Source organism: Marmota flaviventris, chromosome 10, assembly GCF_047511675.1.
Source record: "Marmota flaviventris isolate mMarFla1 chromosome 10, mMarFla1.hap1, whole genome shotgun sequence".
NCBI classification, from domain to species: domain Eukaryota; kingdom Metazoa; phylum Chordata; class Mammalia; order Rodentia; family Sciuridae; genus Marmota; species Marmota flaviventris.
The window spans coordinates 75042239-75068716 of NC_092507.1; the positions used below are offsets into that span (position 1 = coordinate 75042239).

General features: G+C 33.1%; 1 protein-coding gene across 2 annotated transcripts in view; it reads left to right on the forward strand.

Moving 5' to 3' along the window:
- Positions 1-26478, forward strand: part of Pkn2 (protein kinase N2) — a 125842-nt gene that overhangs the window by 92670 nt on the left and 6694 nt on the right. Inside the window, exons 9-19 of one of the 2 annotated variants that reach the window (XM_027935144.2) lie at positions 7756-7899; positions 8220-8295; positions 8971-9145; positions 11641-11767; positions 12587-12714; positions 12809-12884; positions 12962-13053; positions 18339-18515; positions 22149-22211; positions 24161-24237; positions 25752-25894. In XM_027935144.2, coding sequence (XP_027790945.1) covers positions 7756-7899; positions 8220-8295; positions 8971-9145; positions 11641-11767; positions 12587-12714; positions 12809-12884; positions 12962-13053; positions 18339-18515; positions 22149-22211; positions 24161-24237; positions 25752-25894 — 1278 coding nt within the window. The remainder of the gene's footprint in view (positions 1-7755; positions 7900-8219; positions 8296-8970; positions 9146-11640; positions 11768-12586; positions 12715-12808; positions 12885-12961; positions 13054-18338; positions 18516-22148; positions 22212-24160; positions 24238-25751; positions 25895-26478) is intronic. The other variant, XM_071618013.1, reaches the window with a different exon arrangement.

The window sequence follows — 26478 nt, forward strand, 5'->3', positions numbered from 1 at the left end:
TGTAATGAAGAATGATTAGGGTAATTAGCATTTCCATCTCTTTAAACATTTATCATTTCATTGTGTTGGGAATCTTCAAACTCCTCCTGTCTAGTTTTTTATAAAATATATAATAAATTGTTGAAATCTTAAATTCAGTATTCCAAACTTTCGCTACCAAATCTCTTGTTCTTCTAAATGAGATAACTGCATAAAACACCTAAAATAATACCTGTACATGATAGTTGAGTAGTAAATGATAGCTCTTATTACTCCCGGCTTTGTTTTATTACCATAAAGCTAACTATTTAATCACATATTTTCATTTCCTTAATATTCTAGATATTTTTTATGTTATTAATTCCTTCCAAACTTCATTTCCTTTTCCGTGCACCCTAAAATCAGTGTTATTCGGAACTGTTTCCTTGCTGATGCCCCCCACAACATCCTTCGACCTTGTCTTTATACCATACCTGCTGTGGAAACCTAAAACAGCATATTATTCCTGCCATGTAGCTTTTCTACTTTCATATGCTAAGTGCTGCTGAAGTTAGTAATACTTACAGTGTGTATTTTAGTTTCCACCCTCAGTAAGGCTTACTCTAAAAGTTAATTGTACATTTCAAATCCAACTCTTACCAGTAATTTTTGTTTCCCCCATCTCATACTCCTTTACTTCTGTTTTAGATTAAGCCCATTAGACTTCATATTCCTGCTACCATTCACTAAATTTTCTGCATCATCATCTTGGTTTCAGAGAAAGAAGTCTGTCTCATTCCTATTAGAGTCTGTGATCTAAATTGTCTTCTAATTCCCATTCTTTGTAATCTCTTGAAACCTTCTTCCATCAATTATACCTGCTGTGACCTATATATCTTAACCTCATTTCCTCTTACCTTTGATTATTATTACATGTTTGCATTCCTTCCATTATTTTATTTTATTTTATTTTATTTTATTGCTTCCTTGTAGCTCTATTGATCGGCTTCTCACAAACAAGATTCTTGAAAAAGTTAATCATGTTCACATACTACATTGGAGCTTCTGTTGCTGTAATAGGTTCTAAATAAGACACATTATATATAGTTTCTCGTTTAATCCTTTCAGTAATCTTATGAGATATATATAATTATTTTAGCTGTTCTAGGGATTACTGATGTCCCAAGACTTCTAATTTTTCTCAGGCCACACAGCTAGAAAGTGAGAGAGCTGAGAATCATCACAAGTATCTTGACACTAAAGCCTAGTCTGTCTAAAATAAAAGTCTGTGTTCTTCATTATAGCTTACTAACTTGTCTGTTTCTCATCCTTCTGCCTGGGTAAATTTTTTTAATTGCGTATTACAGTAAGAAAAATAATAAAAATTTAGTGCTGGGCTTCTGTTAACTTTTAGTTCTCACACAACTCTAGACAACAAATAGCATATTATTGTGCATATTTTACAGGTAAGCAAACTGAGGACCAGAAAGGTAAAAGTAACTTGTCTAAAGTTCTAAAACTATCAATGATATGGAGCTGAGACTTGAATGAACTATTTGTTCTACAAAAATTTATTCCATCTGTAGGCATAAGATAATATGATCCTAGGGCTCTACTGTACTTCCCGAGATGATTCACCTCTACCCCTTCATGTTTTACCCTTTAGTGCTGGCCTATAGTTTCCAAGTTAAAGATCAGATTATTTTGTTGTCATACAAAGTTCTTCATGATCTTGCTCTACCTGTCTTTTTATCCTTATTTCCCATATTCTAGGCTTAACTACATGAAACTATATCCTCTCTAAAATATACTGTCTACTTCTTTAACCTTTGTACATTCTTTTTCCTCTGATCATTGTGTCCTCTCTGCTTTCAGTCTTGTGACTCATCTCTTAAAGCCCAATTTGAGTCTCATCTTTTTCAATCTTCCTTGTACTCTTCCCTTACAAAAATCATTTTATTACTCATATTTATTTACATTTACACCTTTCCAATAAAACTATGAATCACTTGAAAACAGGAATATATGTTGCTTATCTTTGTACCTATCACAGAAGAGACTTAATTTAGATAATCACTAAGTATTAATGGAATGAATGGAAATAATTTATGCAAGATTAATTTTTAAACTTAGCCTTTTTCTTTAACCTATATTTTTTTATATCAACATACCTGAGGAATATGACATTCTGATTGATACAGTGATTCCCAAGTAGATTCCCAAATAAACACACATAGCAGAATCTGAGGGACAAAGACATGTTTCATGTTTACATGAAAATGCCTTCTTCCTTACCCAGTCTCAACCTCTTCCCCATAACTGAATCTGGTTTAAATTTTCATGCCTCACCTGTTGCTAGAAAATAATTGTTCTTAAATACAGTATAAGCATTTTAAAATGCTTTTTATGCCTCTCTGACCTTTAATACTGAAGACCTCCATTTAACAATGTGAGAAATAGAAAAGAATTAGAAGTAATACTACTGTAAAGAAACTTAAGCTCAGATTAGGTTTTAAAAAATTAATTTGAGGCAAAATTAAAACCTATTAAATATGTTTTAGAAGCTTAGGGATGAATTCTATCCAACATGAACTTTCATCCCAGATTTAAAAGTTCTGAGGGTAGACTCATTCCACTGTCTGATTCATTAAACTTCTATTCTTCACCTCCTCCCCCGACATTGTATATTAGCATCCACATATCAGAGAGAACATTCAACCTTTGGTTTTGGGGGATTTGCTTATTTCTGAATACACCTAAGTGAATCTTCACATCATGTACAACCACAAGACTGGGATCCTAATCAGAATAAGGTATATTCCATGTTTGTATAAATATATCAAAATATACTCTACTGTCATGTAAATATGAAAATTTATAAAATAAAAGTACATGAGGATAAACCCACCAACGAATATGCAGAAACATGATGGAATTGTTATATGGAGAATATAAAGTTTAATCTTTAAAGAAAGAACAAAAGAATTTTAAAACATAAGCAAAGAATGAATGATAAGCCAATAAGAGTAGGCAGGGATTAAATTAATCAAATAAAATGATATCTGGAATTTGCTTCAAAATAATGCAGGAGGTCTGGGAAAGTAGCTCAGAGGCAGAGTGTTTGCCTAGTATGCATGAGGCCCTGTGTTCAATCCCTAGCACCAGGGGGGAAATAAAAGAAAAGGAGGGGTTAAAAGTAAAGCATGATTGACCAATAGTTGATAAATTTTTGATACTGCGGGGAAGAACATCCAAATAGAACTTTTAAAAATAGGCAATGTTAACATTTGATATTGAAAACTAAGAGGATAGGCTAACCAAAAGAAGAGTTAGCTTGGAAGATAGCTAAAGAAGTTGCCTAGAGTACAACACAAAGAGATAAAAAATTTGAAGGAAAGTCTGAGAGACGGGAATAAGAATTAAGATAGAATAAGAATTAAATGGAGTTCCAGAAGGATGGAGTAGAGGACAAAGGCTGTCTGAAGCAGTAATGGCTGAATTTTCCAGAATTGATGACAGTCACAGATTTTCAGATTTGAGAAAACAAGTACCTTAAAGGGTTAATAAGGTAGCTAATTTAAAAACTCAGCAATGGGTGGGAGATGTGGATTGGATTTAATCAAGAATGTAATTGTTATAGAGGCAAATGTTTAATTTGATCTTCATGAAAAGAGAATTTCGGGATGAGGAAAAACTAGTGGGAAAATCATAGGTAACAGTATAGATTTTGGTTGAAGAATAAGATAAAGTTTGGAAATAGGAACAATGTGTATTAAGTCATGGAGGATGAAAAGTATATAAGGAGTCTGGAATAAAAGGGAAACTATGTAACTTTAGCAGATAATAATTGACACATTAAGTGACTATGTACACTCAGCACTTAATAATTTCTATCATAATTATTTACTTGTCTTTTGCACTACAAAGGGAGTAAAATTATCCACATCACAGGTGACTTCAAGCAGAGATCACATCCTTATATTCTTCATTTTATCTATCCTGCTCCTCTCTCTGTATTTCTCATCCTCCCAAAAGGCTCCAAGATTTCACATACATTTCAGCTCAAGAGTCTCCCTCACTGGACTTCTGAACTTGAAAACATATTACTGTTTCCCCAGGTAGTTGTTTTCTGTTTGTCCCTAGTGGATTCCAGTTTTTTTTTTTTTTTTCTACCCCATCCTATTCTGTACTTCTATAGATTAGTGTGTGACTTTGAAATTTACTGGGCTCTGATTTAAGATGAAAGACAGTGGGAGATTAGTGGGCAGAAGGAAAGGGCAATCAGGATTTTTGTTTCTCTTCCTTCATCCCTACTTTGCTGTTTTTCACAGCAGTGTATCTATGGCTGCACCTCCTGCTGGAGAGTTTCTTTTCCAAGATCCAGTCAGTCTCAGTGGATTTTTGTAATATTGCTTTTACACGTTTAGGCTAGGGTTGGACTACTGCTAGTCTTTCAATTTTTGTTCTTTGTTAGTTCCTTAACTTTCATCACGCCTCTGAAAGCAGCCAGTTTTTAAAACCCTCTTTAGTTAAATCCTTTCACTATTCAATCTGCTTGTTTCCTGGGATCTTAACTGATATATTTCCCAAGGCTGTGTTGTCCACAGAAGCCTATTGAACACTAATAAATATGACATCTGCCATGTGTATCTTTGTGAAAACATCATCATTCCTCAGCTCTTGAATTTCCTAAGCTTTGAGTAATTTTCACTATTGTAGCAACAGAAAGTTCATGTTTTGCCTCTTTTCAGTAGTGGAGGCGTACTCTCCTTTTATTAAAGTTCCCAAACTTTCTCAGTTCAGTGTTCTTGCTGTTCTAGTAGTTTTTTTCACAGTATGTCTCTAGAACAAAAGAAATACCCAATACTCCATTTATTAAGAAGTAGTTAATAAGTAGTGTTTATACACTAGATAATTAACCCCAATAGATTTTGGAAAAAAAGTATCGAGAGAAAAGAGTCTTATTTCATTCTTATATAACTGAAATTAACAAATGGGATGTCTACCTGTTGTACACTGTATTATTTCTTAAAGCCCTGAATCAAATGGTTCTTCATTTCCTCTTCTGCAGATTTTTCATATGAAGTTGCTTTTTATTATTGTGAAAACCTAGCTTAGCATAGATATGATGTCATCAAAAGGCATGTATGTAGTATTCTAATGGTGAAACTATGAATTACCTTGAGCTAGTGATTCCCATGGTGTCCAATAGATGTCAGTGTATCCTTTGAAAAATGAAAGTATTCTCTGGCTGATACCCAGAGCTTTTCAACAACCATTTAGAAACATCAGCCTTCTTTGTGCTAAATGTGTACTGTTTCCATTATTTGGGGAGTTTTTCTTTGTTCTTTGTTTTGTTTGGCTGCTGTTATTTTTTTTTAACTGCCACACATTTTTTAATTTTTTGCTTTCCTTCCTTCACTATGGGTAAAGCTGATTCAATGTCCCTTACCTTTTTCTGTTTATATTCAGGCCTTAGAGAGATAAGCCACACAGATTTCTTATTTCTCTCATACACTTTTCTCATTGATCGTAGATTCAAATACAGCAAAATGAAACACAAGCATTCATGGTCTGCCAGTACTGCCAATTAGTTAACCTAACTCAAATCGTACCACTCAGCTTTTTTTTTGGCTGGGGGGTAGTAGATTTCTTCCATCTAGAATTTCATTATTCCTGTAGTTTTCAGTTATATATGAGCATGCCCTTGCCTTTAGACCAGATCTCCTTTATCTAGGAAATTTCTACGAAAGCAGCAGTCAAACTTGCATGTTAAATTCTAAACAGTAGTAGCTGCTTCAATTCTATATCCCAGGCTAATTTACCCAAACTGCACTTGATATCAGGGGTTAAAAAGGATTGAGGATTCATGACATAGATTATGCAGTACTGAAATAAAAATTTCTAGATCACAGCCGTCCTCCCTCTTATGTTCTTAAGAGTGATTTTGACAGGGAACAATGCAAAGCAATAAAAAGTAAAGATGTTTATACCTAATTTCTCATTATAGAACTCTAGGAAATCTAGCTTAAAGTCTATCCCATCCTAAATCTGTAACATATTTCCATTTGAAGCATGGAATAAAAAGCCTGAGGAAAGAGATGAATCAATATGTTAAGTTTACCAGAATGACTAGAATAAATAACAAATGAGGTGAGAGAATCCACTTTCATCCAGGGTAAAGCATAATTTCAGAAATGTAGCAGTGTGAAAGTATGAGAATCTGTAAAAAAATACTGATGCCATCCCTAGCTTCTGTGCCACTTGTATCTGCCTGTCCATAACAAGTTTTCTTCCCTAAGGAAGAAGATAGGAGAAAGTAATCCTCTCTCTTCTCCTAGTCTAAAAATAAGTAATCTAAATTACCAGTTCCCAATATAGTTGTTCTACCATCATATTTCACAAAACAACTGTTACCAAAATAATTAAGCTTTTAACTTGAATGCAGTGTGATAGCATTAGTATCACATCTATTCTCTATACCATTTGTTAATCCTAAAGTAATAATTATTCTTCTCATTCTTTCCCTTTCATGATAAGCATCCTCTTCCATATTAATTATGAGTCAGAGGGAAGAATTGAGATAGGAAGCCCTGGGATCACATGCCATTGATATGTTGTTCTGAGTCTTTTCCTGATCGGCTATGAGTCTCTCTGAAGCATTGTGTTATGACAGATTTTTATCATGTTGCATTTTTATAAGTGTTTATCTATTCATTTGTATCAACTAGTTTTATAACTTAAGGAAAGAATTTTTATTACGTATATCAGAAACTTATGCATAGCTTCATAAATTGAAATTTGTCATATAAAAGAAGTAATTTATTACTTTGTAGACCCTAAAGAGAAAAGTATTTTTCTCTCTTTCTGGATGGTCTGCATAATCTTGAGAAAATAATGGAAGAGTCTAGTACTTCGTTATAATTAAAATGTATAGAGATTATAAGATATGTAGAGGTCAGTTTATGACTTGACTCCAACTTATAAACTACATTCTGTGTTTGCATTTAGTAATAGGTTGTAAAAACCTTAAATATGTTTCCTCCTGAAGCATTGTTTTTGATGATTATCATGTATTCTTTCCTAAGGATATGTTACATTTAACTGGTTCCTATGTTTTCAGTATTAAAGTTCTTACTACTTTGGTGTTCTTTTTTAAAACGTTATAATACATAAACATTTTAAGGCAGAAAGCATAAGCTGAATATCCCCTTTCTTCCCTACCTACTCAGGCTGCTGCACTTACTAGCCTTGCTACCAGCTAGATTTTTTTTTTGAAGATTAAATGATCTAATATTAATACTCTTAAAGTGCTTGTCACAGTGTGTGGCATATTGTAAGTGCAGAATAAATGCTATTTGCAGATCATTCCCCTGCTCAACAGTGGGAAAGAAATAAGGTTTGACATGGATTCTGTGAGGCAAGTACTGGGGTCTTTTCACAGTAGCATAGCAAGTGATACATATGAAGAGGGGAAATAAGAAAGATTGAACCTTTAAATGGGAAGACTTCTGTGGGCATTCATCTGTACTAGTGGTTCCCATATGCATTCTTTAAGTGTACTTTGGAAATACCTTACCCAGAGAATGTCTTCTTGAGTTTGTGCTTTTAAATTAAAATGTATTAGTTTATTAAAAGAATATACAATTAAGAAACATTATAGAATTTTATTTAAAATAGTGTTATCTTTGTGTTACTTTTGTTTATTGTATTTGTATCTCATTTTTTGTGATATTTTAATCAAGTGTGTGTCCAATGATGTCTTTTCTGTTTATTTATTTTTTTTAATTATCCTAGTCACGTGAACTGGAAATTTCAGTTTATTGGCGTGATTGGCGATCTCTGTGTGCTGTAAAATTTCTGAGGTTAGAAGATTTTTTAGACAACCAACGGCATGGCATGTGTCTATATTTGGAACCACAGGGTACTTTATTTGCAGAGGTAATAAATGTATTTTATTAACTGTGTATAACTACAATTGAAATTATGTATAGGTAACATGATGTAGAATTGGAAAGAGTGTTAGGCTGAAAGACTAAGATGACTTGAATTCTTGACTCAGCTCTGCCACTGAATAGGTATGTGACCTTGAGAAAAATCATTTATCCTCTCTATATCTGTTTTCTCATCTAGAAAATGAGAGGATTGGACAAAATTATAGCTAAGATTCCCTTAAGCTTAAAATGCTATGAGTTTAGTGGATTTCATGAACCATAAATTCAATGCTATTTTCATGTCACCTTGAATTTTCATCACTGCAGGTTACCTTTTTTAATCCAGTCATTGAAAGAAGACCAAAACTCCAAAGACAAAAGAAAATTTTTTCAAAACAGCAAGGTAATTTCTAAGAATCAAATATAAAATGTTCTCGTGTTTTATTAAATCTTAAAAGTAATATCCATATGTAGTTTCTTTTTAGTTGTGCATTTATTTCTAGAATTTTATTACAGAACATTTTAGTTTACTATCACCCAGCTTCAGCAGTAATCAACTGATGGCCAATTTTGTTTTATTCACATCCTGTCTGTCCATACTCCTTAGTCAGATTATTTGAAGCAAACTCAGACATTAGTGAATCATCCTTAAATATTATAGTTTGGCTGGGTGTGGTGGCACATGCCTATAATCTCAGCACCTGGGGAAGCTGAGGTAGGAGGATGGCAAGTTCAGGGCCAGCCTGGGCAATTTAGCAAGACCCTGTATCAAAATGAAAATAAAGGACAAACAAACAAAAAAACCCAACTAGTTTGTGTCTAGTTAAGGTTTTAAAAAGAAGAAATTCTTTTTAAAACCTTAACTACATATGTATAACAATTTCTTACGTATTTATTTTTTAAACTATCTTATGCTATTTTGCACTAATATTTCATAGCAAATAGTTAAAAATAATCTTTTATATCAAATTTTGTTCTTCATTAATTATAAACTGATGAATGTAAATTTTTAATTATGCCTTTTGGTAATATATAAAGAAATTACTCGTTCTGTTTTCTTTATTCACAATATGTACAGGCAAAACGTTTCTCCGAGCTCCTCAAATGAATATTAATATTGCCACATGGGGAAGGCTAGTAAGAAGAGCTATTCCTACAGTAAATCATTCTGGCACCTTCAGCCCTCAAACTCCTGTGCATGCAACAGTGCCAGTGGTTGATGTGCGTATTCCTGAGCTAGCACCTCCAGCTAGGTATGTGTCTAAGATTTTTAAGCATATCTTACACAAAATAGTTATTGGGACATTTGTACATATTGATTACCGTGGTTATTGAGAACCTCAGTTTTTTCCAAGTAGTATTTTTATTTATTTTTTTCTTTTATCATAGGTATTTATTTATTTTCATTAGCACATGTGTAACAGTGGGGTTCATTTTGACATAATTATGCATGCACTGGATATAATTTGCTTCATCTCAGGCCCTAGTAACTTCTTTGTTTTAGTCAGAGTTTCAACACTGTGACCAAAGGAAAAATTTATTTGCCTACTATCTCAGAGGTATCAGTGCATAGATAGCCAACTTCATTGTTCTGGGCCCATAGTGAAGCAGAACATTATGGTGGAAGAGCATTGCAGAGCAAAGCAGTGGCACTGATATTTATTTTTCATTTCTTCTGTATGAAATATTCAGTGTTTGTTTGTGGTTTAGTTGTTACAAATTTTTGGTTTCTACTTGCCATAGACCATTTTTTATTTCAGCTTCAATTCTGAAGGATAGTTTTGCTGGATATAGCAATCTTGGCTGGAACTCAGTATCTTCAGGACTTAATATATATTACTATAATCCCTCCTTGTTTAGGGTCTTGACTGAAAAATCAGTAAAATTCTAATTGGTTTACCTCTAAATGTGACTGTTTTTCTCTTGTTGCTTTGAGAATTCTGTTCTTATTTTGTATATTAAGAATCTTATTTATAATGTATCTTGATAAGGACCTTTTTAAATTTTATTTAGCAGGAGCTCTAAATACTTCTTGAATTTGCATTTCCATCTCATGATTGAAATTTGGAAATTTTTCTGATATTTTTTGGGGGGATGGTACCAGGGATTAAATTCAGAGGCACTCAGCTACTGAGCCACATTCCCAATCCTATTTTGTATTTATTTAGATACAGGGTCTCACTAAGTTGCTTAGCACCTCGATTTTGCTAAGGCTGGCTTTCAATTTGTAATCCTCTTGCCTAAGCCTCCCAAGCCACTGGGATTACAGGCATGCATCACCATGCCCCGCTTCTAATAATAATGTCATTGAAAATGTTGTACATTCCTTTAGTTTGTATTTCAGTTCCTTTATGTATACCAGTGGTTCTTAGGTTAGGTCTCTTAATATTATCCCTGATTGACTAATCTGATCATGGTCTCTTACAATTTTTTCTTTGTTGTCAACTTTATTTTCAAGATTTTATACTTGGTCTTTGAGGCCTGAAATTCTGTCTTCACAGTGCTCTAATCTATTGGTGATGCTTTCAACTGAATTTTTAATTTGATTATTGAATCTTTCATTTCCAATACTTCTGTTTGGTTCTTTTTCAGAATCTCTCTTTATTGAAATGTTCTTTTACTTCCTATATATTCTCTCTCAGTTAATCCTTATATCTTCTTTTTGTTTATCAATTATTTTAATCATCAATTTCCTAAATTCTTTTTCTGGCATTTCCTCCACTGTGATGTCCATGGGGTCACTTGTGTTGTGGCCTATTTGGGGTGGCTTGTTCCCTTGATTTTTTCATATTATTAGTTTTTTTGTTCATCTTCTGGGATGATTCTCTCTTCTACTTTTATATAAAGTAGTTTTTAGTGAGCTGCTTTCTCTTGACCCAGTTCTAACTTGCTACTATGTCCAGTCTCTAATACCACATTGAGAGGAGATACTAATCCCTATTAATTACAGGCACTTCAGAACAAAAGCCTTATGCTAAGAAATCTTAAAAAAAAAAAAAAAAGCTTATTAATAATGTTCTTCAGCAGCTCACTAATCTGTTGTTCTTGGTCACAATTTTTAAGTAGGGTGTTTTCTTTCTGGGGTTTCAGTTATCATGCAGTTTATTTTCAGCTCTGACCCAAAGTGGTTGAACTTGTTAGTGGCATCTGTGTTCACCAAAGGGTGAACTTTCTTGGATGCCTGTGGGGTTGGGGGGGATGGGGTTGTGATCAGAACTATCCATCCAAGACGGTAGTGAAACTTTCATGTACTAGAGATAGGAGAATAGAATGTGTCATCCTATCTTCCAGGTCTTTCTAAGCTTGGAAGAGATGTCTTCAGGCTCACCAGATTTGTTGTGAATTGAATACCCCAATGTCAGCCAGGCTACTGATCCCAGCATTCAGATCACCTGTTTCAAGTGAAAGAGTTTTTCGCTCTTTTCAGCATTGTAGGCTCCATTTGCTGGTGCTGAATTACTGTTTTGATTTACTCTTGGAGAGCTATGATAGAGTGGCTTCCTCTGAACCTCCTTATTCCATTCCCCAAAGGCATAGACTCATTATGATACCTTATTCCTGTCATTCAAATTGTAAAAAGCAAAACAAATGAGAAATGCCTCCTTCCTCTATTCCACCATCTTGCCATCTCAAATAATAGTTTTAAACAAGTGCTCTGTTTACTTTTAAAATGTTCAATTGCTTTTATTAAATAAATTAGTAAATACTTTTGATTACTATTTTGGTGAATTGCTTTATCTTTTGTAAGTGATTCTACAGTAACCAAATTGGACTTTGATCTTGAGCCGGAACCTCCTCCAGCCCCACCAAGAGCTTCTTCCCTTGGAGAAATAGATGAAACTTCTGAATTAAGAGTTTTGGATACACCTGGACAGGCAAGACATTTAAGACTTTGTGTAATTCTTTTTTGCCACATGAATGCATAGTAAAAGTATCGTAGTGAATAAGTGCAATTTCAATTTAAAGTTTATCTGTGAACTATTTATACTTCTTATGAATGGACTGTTTTCAATTAAATTAGACTAAGTTGACAAGAAATTACAAAATTATTAGTGTTGGCATGCCATTGTCATTAGCTATTAAGCTAAAAAAGATAGAATAAGTTTCTTTAGCTAAAAAGGAGCATAGAAGCATGGTTGATATTTATTGTCATATTGCCTGAAATGCTGTTTATCTTCTAACTTGGTTAATAATATGCTATATACGTATTATTATAAAATTTATGCTAGGGATGTGGCGCAATGGTAGAGCACTTACCTGGCATGCATGAGGCCTTAGGTTTTTTCCCCAACACCCCCCAGCCCCGCCCGCCACACCCCCTCTCCCCTACCCTTCACTCCCCCTCCCCTCCACCCCCCACCAAAAAATAAAGAATAACCAGCTAAATTTTTCATCTCTAGTACTTGTATTGACTGTTGGAATATTTTTGTTTAACTTTATGATTACCTAATAAATCAGGGTTTTTTTTTTTATTATTGTTGCTTTTTATTTTTATATGGGGGATTAAACCCAGGGTGCTTAAACACTGGGCCAGCCCTTTTTTATTTTTTTATTTTGAGGCAAGTTCTCACTAAGTTGCTGAGGCTGGCTTTGAACTTGTAATCCTCTTGCCTTAGCCTCCCAAGCTGCTGGATAAATAAGTTGTGTTTTGTTTTATTATTTTCATGGTTTAACAAGTATTTAATATCTTATAGGACTCAGAAACAATTTTTGATATTGAGAATGACAGGAATAGTATTCTTCCCAAATCCCAGTCTGACTATGAGCCTGATATTCAAGACTCAAGCCTAGGATATAGTGGTCGAGAACTTGAGGATAGAAGGTAAAGAACATATACGTGTATATATAGTGTTTTGCTACTACATATTGATATCATATTTTATTGCCTTGTATTTAATTGAAATTACTATTTTCAGATCTGAGCAAAGGTTTCAGTTTAATCTACAAGATTTCAGATGTTGCGCTGTCTTGGGAAGAGGACATTTTGGGAAGGTAAGCATTTGAAGGTTCGTGGATACCTATAAAATTAAGAACTAAAATGGGAAATAATTATTTTAATCTCATTTCAGGTGCTTTTGGCAGAATATAAACACACAAATGAGATGTTTGCTATAAAAGCCTTAAAGAAGGGAGACATTGTAGCTCGAGACGAAGTAGACAGGTTAGTTTTTAAAAAATGAAATTGTTTTCCTGAAAGTTGTATTTTAAGAGAATGGATGAAATAGGAAAACTTTCTAATTTTGTCATAATATGTGAAGAAATTAGTGTATTTATGTTTGGCATAAGGTACATTTCTAGCCAATTCCTTTTTTTCCCTTCTTATGACAACTGATAAGTGGATACCAAGGAAAGATAGTGAAACGTTTAAACTAATTATGTTAAGGGTTTTGTAAATGGAGATGTTAAAGTATTTATATGAAATTTTTTAAAAAGAGTTTAATAAATGTAAACTATTGTGGATATATTTTTTTATATTTTATAGTTGTAAATGGACACAAGACCTTTATTTTATTTATTTATATGTGGTACTGAGGATCCAACCCAGTGCCTCACATGTACTAGACAATCACTCTACCACTGAATTCCAATCCTAGCCCAGATATATCTTTTTATACATTTCTTAAAATGCAAGGACTTTGAGGATAAAAATTATAATTAGGTTAAAGAATATACTTTAAATGATTCTCTTAATTGAATATGGAATATTATTGTGTAAAAATGACATTTATCACAGAGGCTTTCATTTGACATTTACTAACATTTTTTCTGTCACTAGTAGAGAGCATCTAATGATTTTAATGGAAAAGAGTCCTATATAATGAAAAGAACCCTGATCTATGAGTTAACAAGGATGTCTTTTCTAGTCCTGATTGTTTTTCCTTAGTAATGATTTGACTCCAGAGGATTTCACTGAACATTTTTGAGCCTCAGCCAGCCCCCATATATTTAAAAAATATGTAATTTTTATAACATTTGCCTTACTGAATTTAATTGCTACTTTTAATGTTTTTCCCATCATATAAGTAGTTCTTAGAATTAGGACAGGTCTTAAACACTTGCAATGTTTTCTTTATGAAAAAAATCATCTTTTCTTTTTAAGTTTACCTGTTTATTTTTTTACTCTCTCATTCTCCTCAGTTACATCCAAATAAATACTTTCTTGATACTTAGGAGGAGTACTCATGATTTTGCTGACTATAAAATATTGAGTACCATATTACATCTTTAGATCTGTGTTTTTATATTGTATAAGCAGATGATTAAAACAAATCTTTGATATGCTGTTTATACTTGAAAAATAACAGAAGAGTCAAATGTTTTTCTTTCCTAGAATAGAATAGTAATTGCTGTCGTGTTCCTCATGACTAAAACACTCAGGGTCACTCCAGGGGAACTGGGCTGCACAAAATAAACACACAAGAGACAGAAATACCTTTTTCTTATGAAAAAAATAAATTTTTTTTTCTTGTAATGGGGATTGAACGTCAGGATGCTATACTACCAAGCCACAACTCTAGCTCTTTTTATTTTTTATTTTTAGACAAGGTCATGCTAAAAAACTTGGAATCCTCCTTCCTCAGCCTCCTGAGTTACTGGTTTATCAATATATCCCACCATGATTGGAAAAACACAATAAATTTTTTGTTAGACATGGGTCCCATCTCCAAGATACTTCATTAGGTATTTGCAAATACTCAAATATTCCAAAATGGAAACACCACTCCCAAGTATTTCAGATAATGGGTACTCAACCTATACTACTTAATCCTGGTGGTTTATGGAGATTTTTGCTATATTGTTACTACTTTGAACCAAGTCATTGTAGGAAAACATAATCCTGAAATTTTAGCCTTATTATAAATAATGATGTGGTTTTCCACTAACTAAAATATGTATTCAAGTTTGTAGCATATCTGATAATGTGTTGAACTCCAAAGGAAGTACACCAGAATGGATAGAATTAAACTAGTCACTTCAGAAAACAAGTACAGATAAGTTTTGTAAATTAAAGAGGCTCCATATGTTTGAGTTCAAAATAAGCAATAGAGACAACAGCAACTCATAAGATGGAGGACATCATGGTATACTGATGGATTTAGATAAGGGGTTATTTTTTAATTTTTTTTAACATATTTTAGGTAGTATTTTATAAAGGAAATTGAATTTGTGTTCTATGAGAGATGAAAGATATTAAGTTTAAAGCTTTGAATAAGGTTGGATTATTGTATAGACTTTAAGGAGAATACACAATTTAGTAGTGTTGGGACAGGTTAAAGATTTTTGTGTAAATAGCTTTTAGGTTTGGTTTTGGTTTTGGTTTTGGTACTGGGGATTGAACCCAGGAATGCTTAACCACTGAGCTATACTCCCAGCCCTTTTTATTTTTTATTTTGAGACAGGGTCTCACTGAGTTGCTGAGGCTAGCCTCAGTCTTATGATCCTCCTTCCTCAGACTTCTGAGTCCATGGGATTACTGGTATGCACCACCATGCCCAGCTACAATAGCTTTTTTTGTGTGTGATGTAAATGCCTAAAATTAAAAGTATTGTGACAACTGGGGTCTTTACAGTGTCTAATTCTATTTGATTGTCCTATGACATCTATCTAGTCCTTGTCACTATTGTCAGTCATTGTCAGAGGATTCCTTTAAATGCTTTAAAATCACTCTCAGCAATAATCCAATCAATGATTCTCAATCTTCTATACCTCTTACATGTTCAGCACAGGTGTAACATAATGATCATCTAATTGAGAATTAGTGAATTAGATGAGTCACCCATAAAATCACTCCTAATTAATTATGATTTACTCATAAATATAAAAACACAGACAATGAAGAGCCTGTGCTTGCTGGGCTCAGTGGTGCACACCTGTAATCCCAGAGGCTAGGGAGGCTGAGGCAAGAGAATCACAAGTTCAACATCAGCCTCAGCAACTGCAAGGCCCTAAGCAACTCAGTGAGACCCTGTCTCTAAATAAAATACAAAATAGGACTGGGGATGTGTGGCTCAGTGGTTGAGTACCCCTGGGGGGCGGGGGGAAGAACCTGTGCTTGTCATGTGATAAAACTCTTACTAATTTCATTGGAATTTTTTTTTTTTTTTTTTTTTTAACATTTACTCAAAATTTAGGTTGACTTAATAAGGCTGATGGTTTAGAATTGATCTTCTAGATCTTGCCCATCACAGATTTAGGACATTTTTCGGTAAATTTAAGTGATGACAAAAATCAAAGCTTATAACTTTAATTTTTTTTTTTTTTTTTTTTTTTTTTTTTAGTGAATTTAGCCTTACATGGTAGTAACATTTAGAAACTTTCCCAAATTAAAAAAAAAAAAACGTTATGTAGACATAAGCCTTAAACTTAAAAACAATAACACTGTAGCTTTCTGAGTATGTACAAATATAAACATAGAATTCATGGAATCAAAGGTTAGGAGTTCATCTAGAATGTGATAGTATTAAATGGAGTTTAAACATTTTATCATAATAGCTGCATTTAGTGTCAGTATCTAAAACAATTATCAGATGTTTTCTTCATGATCCAGTAGAATCCATATTACCATAACATTAAGAATACTAGACCTCCTAAATGAGATATAATTCATTTTTGTTGTTGTTGTTGTTCATTTGTTAAAAAATTAATCCTTTCTTAAAAGACTCAAAAAGGAGGAGAGTGGTACTATATATTTCCTTCTAAAATCAGGAATTTAGTTTGGCTTTTTTTTTTTTAATTTAAAAATAAAAGCATTAAAATAAAGCTTATAAAAAACATACCTGAATATCAGTTTTTGGTTCCAGTTTCACAAATAGAAACAGAAAAAGTACCTATTTTATTATATTAGAAACATACTTTTATAACCTAATTGCTAATAAAGTATATATCTTGATCTTTATTTTGATCAGGTACCAAAAATAAATTTAAATTTTACTTTAATAACTTTAGACCTAGTTTTCTTCTACTTTGAGTTATAAATCAAATTGATTTACCAAATATTTCAGAAGAAGGAAGAATTTTTTGTTATTGGCAAAATTATTATTTTATATCAATAGTTTTGACCATTGTTCTTTTTTTAAAATGTATTTAGTTATATATGGGTACAGTACCTTTATTTATTTTAATGTGGTGCTGAGCATCAAACCAAGTGCCCCACATGTGCTAGGCAAGTGCTCTTCCATTGAGGTACAACTCCAGCCCACCATTGTTCTTTTTAATAACTTGTCTTTGGCCGGGCACATTGGCACATGCCTATAATACCAGCTGAGGTAGTAAGTTAGAGGCCAGCTTCAGAAACTTAACAGGACCCTGTCTCAGCTTGGCATGGTGATCATGCCTGTAATCCCAGTGACTTGGGAGGCTAAGTAAGGAGCCTCAGCCTCAGCAACTGCAGGTGCTAAGCAGTTCAGTGAGATCCTGTCTCTAAATAAAATACAAAACAGGACTGGGGATGTGGCTCAGTGATTGAGTGCCCAAGTTCAGTCCCTGGTACCAACCACTACCACCACCACTATTACCACTCCGCCCAAAAAAAGAAAAAAGACCCTATCTCTATATAAAGAAGCTTTGGTATATTTCAGTGGTAGAGCGCCCTGAAGTTCAATCCCCAGTACCATTTTTTAAAAAGAGAGAAAAAAAGACTCACAGTGTAAGTGTTTGATTGCTATAGATTTTTCTGTAGTATAATGGAAAAATTACATTGTTCTCATGAAACTTCCTTGAAGTGTGTTGTAGAGTTCTCCATGTAGCTTATTTATTTTCCATTTGGTCTTCTAGCTTAATTTTTTATGCAGCATATGTATATCTTTCAACTCTATTTTATGTGATAAAAATTTGAATAACATGTCTTATGAATTATAAATACTGCTTTTGAAATTGCCTTGGTTACAAACCTAAAATTTTAAAAAATATGTTTCAGTTTACTAAATTCTCTGACCTATTCCTGATGAATTCTCATAATTAGCCCCTAATTGAGCCTTTTTAAAAAATAGAATCAATGGGCTGGGGATGTGGCTCAAGTGGTAGTGCACTCGCCTGGTATGCGCGGGGCGCTGGGTTCGATCCTCAGCACCACATAAAATAAAAATGAAGATGTTGTGTCCACCGAAATCTGAAAAATAAATATTTAAAAAAAATCCTCTCTCCCTCTCTCTCTCTCTCTCTTCTCTTAAAAAACAAATAGAATCAGTAGCCATATGGATATTATTCTGATACCATCAGTGTAAACACTACAGTCATATCATGTTAACCATATTTTAGTTTTCACAAAAGTTATGTGTATATCTAGAAGAATAGCTTTCATAGCATATATAACAAAATATACATTTTATGATGTTAAAGTTAAGATGTTAAAAATGTGCTTATTTTAAGGCTTAGTAATATTTTTAATTGTTATTTCCAACTAGAATATTTCTAAGACTATTTATTTTCAAATGTTTTCTCTTACAGCCTGATGTGTGAAAAAAGAATTTTTGAAACTGTGAATAGTGTAAGGCATCCCTTTTTGGTGAATCTTTTTGCATGTTTCCAAACCAAAGAGCATGTTTGCTTTGTAATGGAATATGCTGCCGGTGGGGACCTAATGATGCACATTCATACTGATGTCTTTTCTGAACCAAGAGCTGTGTGAGTATGCTTTAGACATTTGTCTGAGTTTTTCCATGACTGGTTTCTTGCTGGAAAGAAAGCTCTCTGAATAGATTCTTATAAGAAATATTCGAATTCTTTACTTATCTTTTTGCCAGATAATTTTTGCATTTGTTTATTGTATTGTCCATGTTGAAAATGTCATGATTTCCTAAATCACACTTGATAATTTAGACATGCAGTTTAGGTTCATTTTAGTAAATGAATTTGTTTTCTTTTTTGCTATTAGATTTTCTCCCTAGGGAAAAAATCTGGACCATGATTTTAAAGACAAATTATACTTAAAGTACATTAAGTTTTAAAAAATACTGTATATTCATATAAAATATTTGTATTTGCATTTTATGGGATAATTTAAAAGAATCTGTATCAAGTACTTGCTCATATATTTGTATAAAATATTTATATTTGCATTTTTACAGGATAATTTAAAAGTATCTATATTAAGTACTTGCTTGCTTGTGCTTAATAATATCTCTGAAGGAGTATAAAGAGAAACCAAAATAGGTTGAGTATCACTTATTTGAAATGCTTGGACCAGGAGTTAGAGTTTGAAGTTTTTCAGATTTTGAGATATTTGCATAGTTAAATTATCTAGTTAAGTATACCTAATCCAGCACTCTGAAATTCTTTAAAATCCAAAACTTGGAGTATCATGTGGTATTCAAAGTGTTTCAGATTTAAGATTTTCAGGTTAGGGATACCCAACTTGTATATATATTGCCCCCAAGGAAAGTACTCTTAACAGCAACTACTCTGCATGCTGATATTCACCAAGTTTATATCTCTAGCCCTGATTTCTTCTTTTAACATTCCAACTCTAATAGTATTCTTTTCCATTTGTAAGGCTAATAAGCATCTTATTTAGTATTTCAAATTGAACACTAGATTTTTCCTTCTACCTTACCTGCTATTCCCCAGGCCTACTGCTCTTCAACATTAAAACCATTAGAAACTTAAATCAATTCTATCTCTGAAATACACCCAAATAATAAAACTTGATTTCTATAGTACCTTTATTGGTTTTACTCTTGAATTTTTATCTTGCATCTGTGTTCTGATAAAATAGCAACAGACATTTGTATTACACTTTAACTCCTTATTTGAATCTCATCACAACCATTAGATGTATGTAGAACAGACAGTAAGTAGCCTTCAAGCTTCAAATGAGAAAATAGGGATTAGTTCTGATAGGTATTGAAGCAGTCCAAAAAGAGCAAAAGTCAGGAAGTATTAGAAATATTAGAAAACTAATATTCCCTGGATATTTTAAAATTTAAAGCAGAGCATTTAGACCACACCTAGCTTTGTGCCAACTGCCATTGGTATTTGTTCTATTTTTCCTTTATTTATTTATGACATCGGAATTTATTTTTGTTTTTAAAAGAAATAAAAATACAATTCTGCCTTAGAAAATTTTTATTTTTGTGGAGAATACAGACCAAATACAAATGAAACTATTAGGCTGAGTGAAATATAAGAATAAACTGCTACATTGTAATACTCCCAAATCAAGTAAGGTTTCTCTGATCACTAAGGTCCCAGCTCAGATGTTTTTTCTTTGAAGGCCCTTTACTGACTACACAGCTTAAAAATCACCATATCACTAACCTTGAAGTAGGTCACTCTATCCTATTTTCTATTTTATTGTCATATTACTTTAGTTCTACTTGAAATCATCTAATTCTTTTTTAACATGTTTACTGTTTGACTTCCCTCACTAGAAGGAAGGAACAGGAACCATGTCTGTCTTGTTTACTAGTGAAACAACTGAAAGAGTTCTGGGACATACTAGGCAACCTGTATTTTTAATGACAGAAGCTGTGGAATCAGAATAGTTTGATTCCTAGCTTTGCTGTTTCTTAGCACTATGATTTTAGACAAATTAGGTTTTTTGTCTGAGTTTCATTTTCTACTTCTTTAAATTTTTTATTGTAAAGCTTGACTTGAAGATTAAAATAACAAAATACTTATTATAGTAAGCATTCAGTGAAATATGTTAGAGTACCCATTTATTTCATAAGTTGATAATAATTAGAGCAGTCTGCTTACAAAGAAACAGAGAACTCAGAAGTATTGTAATTATCACAATATTGTTTTGCTACCAAAACTGTGCTAAAAAAGTCTATCTTAAGATGTTTTAAAATCACGTTTATTTTAACAAAATTCAGATAAATCCTTTAAACTGATAAGTTATTATATAAGGTCTAATGTATAATCAAATATATATCTCTTTTTCTTTTTTTAATATAGTTTTTAGTTGTTGATGGACCTTTATTTTATTCATTTATTTTTATATGAGGTGCTGAATTGAACCCTGTGAGGCAAACGCTCTACCACAACCACAACCCCAGCTCAAATGAAATATATATTTCTAAATGTATTTTAAAAATCCCTCCAAATTATGGAGCCATTTTCAAAGAAATAACATACAACATACTTATATTATCTACATGTGACTAAGTGTATTCCTAAGAAGAATATTCACCAAAATGACAAGAGTAATTATTTCTTTGTATGGCAGTAGAGTTGGGATGATATGGATAGATAGATGAATTAAATATTGTACTGGGGGGGACAGTTTGTATTTTATGAAGAAAATATTCATAATTGTTACCTGTGTATTAAGAACTAGTTTTCCTGGCTGGGATTGTAGCTCAGTGTTAGAGCACTTGCCTAATGTGTAAGGCACTGGGTTCAATCCTCAGCACCACATATAAATAAATAAAATATAAAGATCTATCAACAACTAAAAAAAAAATATTTAAAAAAAAATTTAAAAGAACTAGTTTTCCTAAGTGTTTCTTCTATATATTTGTATTTTTAAATTTATGAATTAATTATTCTCTCCATTCCCACTAAAGTTGACATATCCAAAGCCAAACTCATTTTCCCCACAAAACTTGGGCTACTACTGTATTTCTTTATCTATTCATTCCACCAAGATGAAAACCTTGAGAGTCATCTTTAACTCTTCCCACTCCTTCATCCTATAGTTAATGAGATACTATGTCCTGTCATATTTGGTTTTTTTTTTTTTTTTAGTTTCACTCGAATCCATCTTAAGCTCTTGTCATTACATTGGATGTTCTTATCTTTTATTTGCATGTTTATAAAAGCCATCTATCAGAAAAATTTCCCTAACCATAGATAGAATCATTCTACCCTAACTCAAATGGTTTGATTCCCTATTACTAAGAAAACAAACTTCAGTAATCATAATATGACACTCAAGATCCTTCACCAAGGCTGCTTTTTCACACCCCTATTCCTTTTTCCCACTTGGGGAAATGCCATATATTTCCCCCACAAAACTGGTCCTTGTACTCTGTCCTCACCACACATTGTAGTTCCTCCTATAGAACCAGATCACATGTCCCATATGGGGTCCTCAGTGACTACCAGGCAAGGTTAAGGACTCTGTTATGAAGACTGTACTTTTCTTAGTTTTAAATTTTACTCCTAATATCTAGTACAATATGTTATACATAGTAAGAACTAGATAAATGTTTGTGGAATTAACTACAGAGTTGTGCTTGAAAGCATAAGAATATAAACTGGAATTCAAAACCATTGAAGTTTATTAAACTTTCTATTTAATTATTTGAACAGATTTTATGCTGCATGTGTAGTTCTTGGGTTGCAGTATTTACATGAACACAAAATTGTTTATAGGTAAGTAATGTTTTTATTCTAATAGCTTACTTTGGTATGAATTAGCATTTAAGATGATCGATAAAGGTAGTTTATATTAATTGACTTCTAAATTTTTTATTCATGCAGTAAGTGAGTTCTAAAATAGTGAATCCCAACCTGTTTTATTTCCTCATTTTTTTTTATTGGTGCATTGTAGTTGTACATAATGATAGGATTTATCATTACATATCTCATGCACACCCAGTATCACTCCCCAGTATTTCCCCTCTCCTGCCCTGCCATTCGCCATTTGGTCCATTTTCTCTACTGGTCTCCCTTTGATTTTTAGGAACGTTAGGTGATTTTTCTCATCCTTGTTTTCCTTTTTCCTTTCTAGCTTCTGATTATGAGAGAAAACAAAGGACCCTTAACCTTCTGTGTTAGACTTATTATTTCACTTAACATGCGAGTCTCTAGTTACATCCATTTTCCTGCAAATGTCATAGTTTCTTTTTTTCTTTATGGCTTAATAAGACTCCATAGTGTATACATACCACATTTTCTTTATCCATTCATCCATTGTTAGACGTCTACACTGTTTCCATTGTTTGGCTGTTGTGAATTGTGCTGCTGTAAACATGGGTGTGCATGTATCACTGTAGTAATATCCCTTTAATTATTCAGGGTAAATACTGAAAAGTAATATAGCTGAGTAATCTGGTGACTCCATGCCTTTTCTTTTGAGGAGTATCTATATTAATGAAACCCCAACTTTGAAAGATATTGTCCACACAATAATTACACAATGAACTTCTTGGTTCCTGCTCCTCTGCCCATTTCCTAATTAAAATAGTTAAATTATGAGTTGGCCTGTGATAGCACAGTTTAAAATATTCATCCTAGTGAACATTTTGCATTTGACTGATCCACTGCAGAAAACCTCTGTAGACCAGTACTACTCAAAATGTATTCACAGTGAGATAACTAGTTGTGCCAGGGTACAAGCCACTGCTTTTTTCATTAAAAGAAGTCTTAGGGGCTAGAGTGGAGTTAAGTGGTAGAATGCTGCCTAGCAAGTGCAAGGCCCTGGGTTTGATATTTAGCACCACAAAAAAAGATTTTCTGTCATCTGAACTAAACAGTGTGTTAGTAACACAGCCAGTTTATGTCTGGCACAATCTCTTATCAGATTTTAGACCAGTAATTAATATTGATGGTAGCCCACCAGCTAGTCTGTGGGCCATACACCAGACATATTATTGGATTGAAAAACCCTGCTCAAAATTCAAGGGATTACATTACTCATTCTAGGAGAAAATATAAGTAAGCCTGAAGAAAAAAAGAATAAAAATTATTTAAATAGAAAAGAAAGACACTGCTTACACCCAAGTAAATTAAGGGAAGGCCAGTCAGAAACAAGATGATAAACTGGTTTATTCAAATTCTAACAGTGTTTTCAGGGGTAAGGACTTCCTCATGATCTATTTTACTTAAAGGATAAAATATTTTTAACTAGCTTAGTTTGTATAATAAATTAGCTTTCTCTATATTGTGAATTATCCTCTTAGAAGGTTGAACTTTTCCCCAAACCTGCCCACCTTATTTATACTGTTGCCTTAATTCTTTCTTATGATGGATAAAGGTGTATTTCAAATTTGGACTAAGTCAAATTATCACAAATAAAAAGTTAATAAAGCCTGAGTTAGAAAGCACTTGAGCCCTTTTCACATTTTATATACTTAAAAAAGATAAAATATTCCTTACTTTCTTCCATTTCTACATAAAAGGAAAAAAAGTATATTATATAAAGCAGTAAAGCTTGACAAAAAGAAAAAAATACACATTTTTGGTATAGTATTTAACTCTCTAATTATAACTTGAAAACCTGATCTTAGAAAAAAATGGGACTCCTATTGAAATAATTGTTTTACTATGATATCTAATGATTTTCCTTATTTTTTTCATTTTTTAATTTTCATCCTGAACAGAGATTTGAAATTGGATAACTTATTGTTAGATACAGAAGGCTTTGTGAAAATTGCTGATTTTGGTCTTTGCAAAGAAGGTAATTGGGTTTTAAAATTTCTTTTCTAATAGATTATCTCTCTTTTGTACTTTAGTAATTTTCCAAGTTTCTTTGAAAAACAAAATGTATTTTTAATTTTAAAATTTTTTATTATTTATTTTAATTTAAAAATTCTTATTGTGAATTGCTCATGTAACCTCATGACTTTAAGCAAATATTAAGCATTAAGCTGTTCATTCTGTTGGAACTCTGCAGAGTGAAATACGTAGTCCTAATTACCTCTGCACCTTTTGAGAACTATTAACATTTTAAATAGAAAAAATACTTCGAGCTGGGTGTGGTAGAGCACTCCTCTAACTCCAGCAGCTTGGGAGGCGGAGGCAAGAGGATTATGAGTTCAGAGCCAGCCTCAGCAACAGTGAGGCCCTAAGCAACTCACTGAGACCTTGTCTCTAAATAAAATACAAAATAGGACTGGGGACTGAACTCAGGCACTGAGTTCAGTCCCCAGTACTCACCTACTCGCTCCCCCCCCAAAGAAAAAGAGAAAAATACTTGGAGATATATAGCTATCCTGAGACAGGAGATCACAAGTTCAAAGCCAGCCTCGGCACCTTAGCACAAGACTCTCTCTCAAAATAAAAAATTGAAAGAACTGGGAATGTGGCTCAGTGGTTAAGCACCCCTGTGATCAATCCCTGGGACCAATAAACAAACAAGTAACATGGATGTAGTCCTTTCTACTTAGGAGTGCTGTTAGGGTATGGGGCATGCTACCCAACATGTTATAAATAGGTATTCTTGACAGTTAATATATTGCATAGTAGCTGACATTGTCCGTCTTCCCCTGTACACTAGCAGCTTCTTGTTTCTTATTCAACTTTATTTTCATAGTATGTAACATAGTACTTGGCACATCTTATATTCAGTGAATGTTCAATTAATTAATTCAATTAATGAATACACTTTGTTGCCCATCATATACTAACAGACCTCCTAACTATGGATTCAGTAAGTTTTTTCTCTAATTGTATCTGTGAAACCGATACTATTGGCTTAAATACTTTTGTATTTAAAAATCTGGTTGGTTGCTTGCTTGTCTTGTTTTTGTGTTGTTTGGTACTGGGAATTGAACCCAGAGGTACTTAACCACTAAGCCACATCCCTAGCCTGTTTTTATACTTTATTTAGAGACAGGGTCTTGCTGAGTTACTTAGGATCTTGATAAGTTGCTGAGGCTGGCTTTGAACTTGTGGTCCTCCTGCCTCAGAACTCCCAAGCCACTGGGATTACAGGCATGTACCACTGCGCCCCACTCAAGATCTCTTCTTAACCCACTTTTCTTCACTAATTTTTATCATGAAATCCCATGTACTATTACATTTTCCTTTATACCAATCTTTAACCATTTTTTAAATAAAACTCTTTTGAGTGTCTAAGTTTGATCACCATGTACAGCAAATTTAATTGCCCTACAAGTATATCTTCTAATTTTTATGTTAGGTTTTTTTTCTTCCCTTGCTAACAAATAATATAAAATTTATCTTTTTCAGGAATGGGATATGGAGATAGAACAAGCACATTTTGTGGCACCCCTGAATTTCTTGCCCCAGAAGTATTAACAGAGACATCCTATACCAGGGCTGTAGATTGGTGGGGCCTTGGTGTACTTATATATGAAATGCTCGTTGGGGAGGTAAGCAACAGGCCTGAGAGGAGAGGAAAAATGATTGAGAGAACAAATCATGTCACATATAAAACCAGCTAACATAGCTCCTATATAAGTGGAACTTAAGTTTTATGAGTATTTATAGGATGCTAATAATCAGCTATATTTCTATACTACTTCACTAGTATATTTTCTATTTTTATGTAATCTGTGGAATGTATTGCCAGTATTTCCAACTATTTGAAAATAGTTTCTTATATTTAGGTATTGTGCTATGGTTATGGCTTATGATCTTAAGGCAAACATGTACAACTGATCATTTCATAGGGAATAAAATAGCAGGAAGACTAGTAGAAAGAATATACTTTCTACATACGGAGGAAAGTCAGCTATACATTGGTCAAAAAAAAGTGTTACCTTCAAAAATTGTGGAGAGCTGAGTGTAGTGGTGTACACCTGTAATTCCAGTGACTTTGAGGGATTGCAAATTCAAGGTCAGCCCTCAGCAACTTAAGTCCTGTCTCAAAATTAAAAACAAAATAGAAAGACTGGGGATGTACATCAATGGTAAAGCACCCCTAGATTCAATCCCAGCACTCCAAATGTGGAAC